Below are 9,015 nucleotides of genomic sequence, written 5' to 3'. Positions count from 1 at the left end.
ATTGGCAGGAAATAGTTTATAAATATGGACTTCTCCATGCTTAGCTTCGAACTACTGAGAATGTGAAACAATCTCTACTGAACCAAGTCACTATGACGTAACTAAATAATCAGACATCAATTCCTTTTAATATTCATCTCTGCCAAATTAGTTAATTAAATGGTACAGCCGGATTTAGCTGTGTTTTACCAAAACATTCGTACCACAAGACTTGAACTTAGATATTTTACAGTATTACATTATTTTCTATATAAAAGAATAAAACCTTAATGCCCTTCACGTTTTTTTTTAAATAAACATTTATTTAAACAGATATATTAAACAAACCACAAACAAGCAATACCAACAGGATTGGTTTACGAAACAAAACACACTCCCTTCCAATGATAATATGCGAGTTGATTCAACTCGTTCTCACCCAAAACAATGCAATGCAATACAATACAATACAAGGGTCACACACACAAAACGTTAACCTTATTTTCCTGACAAAACAAAACACAGTAGAAATCACATCAAAATTCATTGCTTAAAAAAAAAAAACTATTAGTATTCAATGTCATTCTCCCTCTGTAAAAGTTCACATTTCAAGACAACCCACTGCATTGTATCCAATGCAGTTGAATTATATATATTTTTGAAAGTCATACCGTTTAGAATCTTATGGCGTAGCATAATTAAAGTATTTACAGCATTAGGACAAAGAAAAATACGGTTATTATTTTCGTTATTTCTTAAATGTACACGCATCTACCTAACTTCTATGACTCTTAACGCAAATACAATTTCTAGCCCAGCTAGATAAAATTTACAGATTTGATATAATAGCCATGAAATAACTTCTTCCAAATATTTTCTTAAAGCCTTTTTCTATGGATAAATATAAAATATAGTCACTAATGTTGCACAGTGAGTGGATAATGAGCTACAGAGAAGAGAATTAGGATGGTCCCTCAGTACCAGTTCATTAGAGCCAGGAGCTGGTCGACGCTGCCCTCTTGTGGCTGCCGTTGGACATGTCATCTTAAAACTACGGAGTGCCCTTTGCTTAACTTAGACATAATTTACAGTTAACTTTCAAATAAGAATACAAAAAGGAATTACATTTTATTTTGATAGACAACACAAATGTAAATAAATACATGTTCTATGATGCTAAAGCTATTCAAATCAAATGCACAGGTGTTGTTTTCATGGTTCCTCGTTTTTGAAGTAAGAAAATGTCCCTTGTAGAGTTCAGAATTAGAACAGCCCCAGGAAATCTTCTCTTACGAAACTCGGGATCAAACCAAAACACATAAACCACATCTGTTGAACAAATTATTTTCTAATTTAGGATGCATGTAAGATTCATCTATTTTAACAGGACTAAAACAATAGGACCGGATTCACAGCGAACAACAGCGCATATACACACACACACACACCATCATTTTACATGGGTAGACAATATAGAAAAATACCCAGAACACCGCTATGCTCTTCAGTTCATAACATAATGCCGTATCGGAGAACATCCATGGTTTGGCTGGCCTGCACACCTGAATGATGGTGTATTAAGTGACCAAACCATATACCGCATGTCAAATGGCCCAAACACACAGGTATTGTGTTCACAGTGATGGCTAGGCTACGTATGCCCTTGCAGTAACTAAAGGGGTAAGCAGTAGTGTCATAAATTACATTGACTGATGTTCCATTCCAAATGGAGGACAATTATCTACCGTGAACAAACCATCAATTGAATTCCCCCCCACACACACACAAAAAAAAAAACATTGTAAAAAAAAATATATCAAAAGTGCAAAGGTCGATAATATTAAAGCTGATTTGCATGTTAGAAGGTTGGATATTTCAGATATAGTCTTTTGAAAGGACCCACCGCTACAGTACTATTCAGGAAGACAAGCTCCAGAGAACCATGCCCATGACAATGTGGGATGTGTCTGTCTGTACCACCAATAGCATTGAATGTAGTGGGATGGGAGAGAACCAAGTGCCTCAGCCCTCAGGCACAGGACTCACCTGGCAACAGGGGGGGGGGGGGGGGGGGTCGAGCTTATTTCAAAATAGCATAGCTATTGAGTGAGGATGCACATTACAAACTAAATTGGGAACAAAAACTTTTGGGTGTGAAGTGTGAAGATGATGTTAATAAAAAGACAAGTCAGCTTGGAGCGAGTCTGACCTAAAATGACACGAAACCGCGAGAGAGTTGAGCATTTCCCTTTCTGGAACAAACAGGCCAGCACTACAGCAGACTCCCAGCTCCCAAAGGAGAGTTCAATATAGGACACACTCCTTCCTCTCCTCCCTTCCGTTCTCCTTAAACCCCCCCCCTCTTCCGGTCCTCCCATCCCCTGCTTCCTCTCTTCTGTGAGTTGTGCTCTCTAGTCTATTAATAGACCCAAACAACTTTAGGTTTAATGGGGCAGAAAAGAAGGAGGGAGGGAACTCATGTAGAATGAAGTCAGGAGAAGAGAAGAGCTTTGTACTATTTAGCTTCTAGGGTTCAGCCTTTTAGTCCATGAAACTGAGAAGTGCATGTGTGTGTGTGTGTGTGTGTAAACAGTGTTCCCTGTTGACATATCAAGCTATAGGTTCAGACCTTTTTTGGAGTGGACTGCATGAAATGGGGAGAGCAATAATATATTTATGGTTTCAGCATGAACTGAGTTCAAATGAAGCCCTCAATCCAAAAAGCAAGCTGAAAAGTCCCTGTGCCCCGTTGTCTAGAAATAAACAAGTTCACGCCTCTGACAGTCAGACAGTGTCATACAGATATTCAGACAGGAAGTATCCTCACCAATACGAGTCGGATGGGGAAACATGTGAGTACTTGCATAGAAAGGAAACATCGCATGCAGATCTTAACAGGCCGCTACCTAAAAGTGTGTTTCCACACAGAATGCCGCTTCTAACTACTCAAGTAGATAAAGAAAGCCAGGTCGAGGCGCTCTTCGCAAAGCAACATGTCAAGATGTGCATCACAAGAGTTCAAACCACAGTGCGTGTCCCAAGAACGCCAACCAACCATTATCTCAGTCCTGCAACACTAGAATACAGAGAAAGACACGATGAAAGGAGATTCATTTATGTTTCTACAAAAATAGCAACCAGTGAACTGTTTGTAGTAGTCTGAAGCAGAGCCAGACAGAGTACCAGTCAAGATTGGACACACCTACTCATTCAAGGGTTCTTATTTATTTTTACTATTTTATATTTTGAAGATTAATAGCAAAGACATTAAAACTATGAAATAACACATATGAAATCATATTGTAATCCCCCAAAAAATCTTAAATCAAAATATATTTTATATTTGAGATTCTTCAAAATAGCCACCCTTTGCACAGTCCTGGCATTCTCTCAACCAGCTTCACCTGGAATGCTTTTCCAACAGTCTTGAAGAAGTTCCCACATATAGCCACCCGGCAGGGTAGCCTAGTGGTTAGAGCGTTGGACTAGTAACCGAAAGTTTGCAAGTTCATATCCCCGAGCTGACAAGGTACAAATCTGTCATTCTGCCCCTGAACAAGCAGTTAACCCACTGTTCCTAGGCTGTCATTGAAAATAAGAATTTGTTCTTAACTGACTTGCCTAGTTAAATAAAGGTCAAAATAAATAAATATGCTGAGCACTTGTTGGCTGCTTTTCCTTCACTCTGCAGTCCGACTCATCCCAAACCATCTCAATTTGGTTGAGGTCGGGTGATTGTGGAGGCCAGGTCATCTAATACAACACTCAATCACTCTCCTTCTTGGTCAAATAGCCCTTACACATCCTGGAGGTGTGTGGGGTCATTACCCTGTTGAAACACAAATAACAGTCCCACTAAGCGCAAAACAGCTACAGCTACAGAATGCTGTGGTAGCAATGCTGTTTAAGTGTGCCTTGAATTCAAAACAAAATCAGACAGTGTCACCAGCAAAGCACCCCCACACCACCTCCTCCATGCTTCACAGTGGGAAATACACATGCAGAGATCATCCGTTCACCTACTCTGCGTCTCACCAAGACACAGCGGTTGGAACCAAAAATCTCTAATTTGGACTCCTCAGACCAAAGGACAGATTCTACCATTCTAATGTCCATTGCTCGTGTTTCTTGGCCCAAGCAAGTCTCTTCTTATTACTGGTGTCCTTTAGTAGTGGTTTCTTTGCAGAAATTTGACCATGAAGGCCTAATTCACGCAGTCTCCTCTGAACAGTTGATGTTGAGATGCGTCCGTTACTTGAACTCTGTGAAGCATTTATTTGGGCTGCAATTTCTGAGGCTGGTAACTGTAATGAACTTATCCTTTGCAGCAGAGGTAACTCTAGGTCTTCCATTCCTGTGGTGGTCCTCCATTCCTGTCCTCATGAGAGCCAGTTTCATCATAGCGCTATAATGGTTTCTGCAATTGCACTTAAGAAACTTTCAAGTTCTTGAAATTTTCCAGATTGTTACTTTAAGACATGAAGGTCAGTCAGACTGTCATTTCTATTTGCTTATTTGAGCGGTTTTTGCCATAATATGGACTTGGTATTTTACTAAACAAGGCTCTCTTCTGTACACCACCCCTACCGTGTCACAACACAACTGATTGGCTCATTAAAGGAAATAAATTCCACAAATTAACTTTTAAGGCACACCTGTTAATTGAAATGCATTCCAGGTGACTACCTCATGAAGCTGGTTGAGAGAATGCCAAGTGTGCAAAGCTGTCAAAGGCAAAGGGTGGCTATATGAAGAATCTCCAATATAAAATCTATTTTGATTTTTGGAACACTTTTTTGGTTACTACATGATTCCATTTGTGTTATTTCAGTTTTGATGTCTTCACTATTATTCTACAATGTAGAAATTTGTCAAAAGAAAAACACTTGAATGAGTAGGTGTTCTAAAACGACAGACAGACAGAGACAAGGGCAGGAGACAGCATCTAATGTAGAAAAGGCAGAGATTTTTGACACAGTACTTGTAACTCCCCTGCCACCTTCAAGACAAGTTGATGTATATGAGGATCCTACCCTACTATTTGTCGTCCACAACAAAACACTGACTAGGCCTGAAACATAACATCAACCTGCCATTGAAACGTTTTGCAATGAGGTGACACTGGGTCTAGATCTCAGGGGGGGGGTGGGTCTAGATCTCAGGGGGGGGGGGGGGTTCTAGATCTCAGGGGGGGGGGGGGGGTTCTAGATCTCAGGTTGGTGGTCTGAGCATTTCCATCTATCATAACTTATTAATGGTTCACAGCTGTTTAACACAAAAAGAAGAAAGAATTTCGGTCTGCATTATTGTCATACATAAAATCCTGCAAAATATATGTGCTCCGCTTTAAAAACGAGAGGTTCACCCCAATGTGAGAAGCTGCAGTACTTGTGGCTTAGCGGCCCATTTTTTAAATAACGCATCATACCAGTATAAAAAGAGACCAAGAAACACAACCAGGACGACCATCTACTAAACCTGACAAACTAACAAACAAAAAGACATGACTGAAACAGAGTTGTGGTTGTAGAGGGTTCTCGCCGCTGTCTAGCCCTGAATCCATAGAGCAGCCCTTATCATTTGGCGTGTGTCTACTGCTAGCAATGACCGAGAGGTGGTTCCTGCTCCCGCTGCATGCTCAGTTTTGGAGGCGTGCGTGCGTGCGCTGTCCATGCGTGTGACTGATTGACTGCGAGCTGCCATGGAAGGAGAGCAAGAGAGGGAGAGAACAATAGAGGGTTCTCCCTGCCGTCCGTCCAGCCATCTTTCTGACGGCGCAGGCCTTCTTTCCCCTCGCTCGCTCAGTGCGTGTTTTGAGATCGACCGCATGTGACCGCACAGAAAGACTGACCTACAAATTAAGATTAGCGAATCAGCCGTGCTCAGGCTGATCCCCTTTTAATACACCGCCTGTCTCTCATTGTGAGAAGTGGAAGGCTGGAGGGCGCGGGCGTTCCGGGGCAGGGTCACTGTCTGAGCCCAGGGCGAGGGGTGTCGTGACAGGGGTGGTGTTGGAGGGCTGGGGTGGAGGGTTGGGGTCTCCACTCGTCTTCACCTGGTGGGTCTGGGAGGAAGAGGAGTGGGTGTCCTGGTGGGTCTGGGAGGAGGAAGAGGAGTGGGTGTCCTGGTGGGTCTGGGAGGAGGAGGAAGAGGAGTGGGTGTCCTGGTGGGACTGGGAAGAGGAGGAAGAGGAGTGGGTGCTCTCACCGGAGCTGCTCCTGGTCTCTGTGCTGGTGCTGGTCTTCTTCATCTTCCTCCTCTTGGCCAGCGGGGCCTTGTCCACCGTCTGCAGACGGAAACCCTCCCGCTTACACTTGTTGAACGCCTGGAGAAGCAGAACCCAAGACCACAATAAAAACAACAAGAATTGCCTTGGCAGCAGCCAATGCAAGGGGGGGGGGGGGTCCATAAACACAATTACAAACAAGAAATCAACAATAGGAAACTACAATAAACACACTGGATTTATACCCGCCATCACCCATCCCTTTTGGAAGAACTGAAACGGGGATATTGGATATTCTCAAACACTCTCCTTGCCTCGTCTAATGCCAACCCTGTCATTCACTCATGCGCGCCCCCCCCCCCGATTGAATGAATAAAGCTCACGTTGAAGGTAGCCTTGACGTAGGTGTGTACGGACACGGTGGTGGAGGAGCCCAGGATGTCTGGGGTCATCAGAGGGTTGGAGGAGAGCTGGCTGTCGTCTTGGAGCCAGGCGTTGTACCTCAGACCACACATCTTGATACGCTTGTCTGGGTCCACTGTCAGCAGCTCTATAGGTACCACACCAGCGATGGATATTACAAGCACTAATACTGTATGTCAACACAGAATCCATGTTCCTGGAGAGCTATCCTCATGTAGGTTCTCTCCGACCGCAGCTGGAACAAACCTGATTCCGCTTATCAACCAGCCAACTATTAGAGCCAGGCGTGCTAGATTAGGGTTGGAGTGAGAAACCTAGCTCTCCAGGAACAAGGTTGGAGAGCCCTGGACCAGACAGACACCAGGTGAACATTACAGACACCACCGCTGGTGAGCAGCAGCACCAGAGACACGCTGAACTCTCGAGGAGTTACACCTCCATCCAGAGGACACTAAGGTCGACTCACACATCAACTCATTTACAAAAATGTTTTCACCAAACTAGGGGTGAACAACAAGAAAAACACACGCAGAGTAATTACCGGAGTTATTCAGTAAGTGAAACCAACGCAGCCTTCACCTTGCAGCAAAGCATTCCCGAAGTTGACGTCATATCTTCTGACCTTTCAACCCCCCCCCCCCCCCCATGCTCACCTTGTATAAGGTCCTTGGCCTGCTGCGAGACACTCCTCCAGGCCTCGCCCTCGAAGGAGAAGTCTCCCTGTTTAATCTTCCTCATGATCTCTTCAGCGCTGGTGTGGGTCAAACTCTTCCCCTGACACTGGAATGGCACCTGACCCGACAGCATGGTGTACTGGAACATAATCGTAATAAAACACATTCTAAACATAATAATACAGATTTTGGAATCCTACATGTGGCCTATATGATGACGTTGTGTATACATGTTGTCTCCACGTCTTACTAAGTCATGTACTGGGTGTACGCTCACTTGATCTAAGCCCGATTAAGGTTGGCCCAGTTTCTAATACCTCATTAAACAGACGTTTTGGCCGTGCATGTGTCTGTCTGTCTCTGGGGCGTCCGCTCATCGGCTTGCTATGCTTCCAGGGCACTCTGCTATACAGAGCCTGGTCTGTCAGGAAGCGTCACATCACAGCTCTGTACACACAGCCAGCACACTACTATACTCTACCCCCAGGGGCCAACGCGCAGAGCGAGAGAGAGCGAGAGAGGACTGAGGCTGCACGCTTGAAAGGACATGCAGAGAACTCGCTCTTCCTCTCTCTACTCTTCTTCCTCTCACCTCTCGTCTCGCTCTCTTTCCTATCACTCTCCATCCATCCCCCTCACTCACTCGAACCTCCCCTCTTCATTCTTATTCTCTTCAGATGGCCATTGAATTACACTGACATTTCCACTGGCAGGAAGCAATGCCACAGCCTCCTGTGGCCACAGAAAAGTATTAAAAGCTACAGTCTGCGATTAAAAAAAATATTTTTTAAATCAGCTGAGGGATGGGGCTAGGGCACTTGCAACCCTTCTCCAAGTCATAAACAGTGCTTTCTATACGAAGGCTGACAGCCCAGGACATCCAAGAGATCGTTTAACCATCTTTTGACGCAATACATCATTTTGTTTACATTCTTCTAGTTTGTAAACAAAGGAGTAAGAAACCCTCATATTTGGAGTTACGATCAAAATGAACAAATTAAATGACCCGCTCTGCTCTGGCTAGGCCTATGACCGGTCAAGAGGTTTTTTTTGTCAACATAACTCAAGAGAAAAATAGTTATCACATGCGGCGTTCCACAAGGTTCGATTTTGGGTCCGGTACTGTTGAGTTTATAAATGGTTGCATCATCACAAAGCATGGCATTGATTTCCACTGCTACGTAGACGATACACAACTTTACATTTGTGTCACCAGAGGATTTTGGCACCACAAATAAATTATACTGTATTAGTGATTTAAATACTTGGATGGCTCACAACTTCCTCCAGCTAAATCAAGACAAGACTGAGGTACTTATTGTTGGAGCCAAAGCACACAGAGAATCTAGCCGCACATCTGAATTCACAGGCAATAAAGATAAAACACCAGGTAAAAAAAACAACCTAGGTGTCATTTTAGATTCTGAACTCAATTTCGAAACACACATTAGGAATGTGACCAAAGCACATTTTATCCCCACTTGAGGAACATAGAAACGGCAGCGTCTTGGCAATCTCAGGCTGATAGAGGGACTCATTATTACAAGGCGGCTTGACTACTGTAATGCTCTCCAGTCTGGTCTTTAAGAGAATGCCATACAGAATGCTGCAGCACGGGTACTGACCAAGACCACACAGAGAACACACATTACACCGGTTTTAAAAAAGGTCTCTGCACTGGAGTTTTAGAATACATTTGAAGATTATTCTATT

At 43.6% G+C, this 9,015-nt stretch overlaps 1 protein-coding gene across 4 annotated transcripts in view; it reads right to left on the bottom strand.

Annotated features, from left to right (window-relative positions):
- Window positions 1–281: 281 nt before the first annotated feature.
- The window catches only part of LOC139374993 (ribosomal protein S6 kinase, polypeptide 5), a 42,277-nt gene continuing 33,543 nt past the window's right edge, over window positions 282–9,015 (bottom strand). For 2 of the 4 annotated variants that reach the window (XM_071116316.1, XM_071116318.1), the window contains 3 exons: window positions 7,282–7,441; window positions 6,589–6,755; window positions 5,766–6,304 (listed from right to left, as the gene is read on the bottom strand). In XM_071116316.1, the coding sequence (XP_070972417.1) occupies window positions 5,897–6,304; window positions 6,589–6,755; window positions 7,282–7,441 (735 nt within the window). In that variant the 3' untranslated portion in view covers window positions 5,766–5,896. Of the gene's footprint in view, window positions 3,056–5,765; window positions 6,305–6,588; window positions 6,756–7,281; window positions 7,442–9,015 lie in introns of those variants that run through there. The other 2 variants (XM_071116317.1, XM_071116319.1) reach the window with 2 other exon arrangements.

Source organism: Oncorhynchus clarkii, chromosome 19, assembly GCF_045791955.1.
Source record: "Oncorhynchus clarkii lewisi isolate Uvic-CL-2024 chromosome 19, UVic_Ocla_1.0, whole genome shotgun sequence".
In the NCBI taxonomy this organism is placed as follows: Eukaryota; Metazoa; Chordata; class Actinopteri; order Salmoniformes; family Salmonidae; genus Oncorhynchus; species Oncorhynchus clarkii.
The sequence above is the reverse complement of the archived record's forward strand: the minus strand, read 5'-3'. Positions and strand labels throughout refer to the sequence as shown.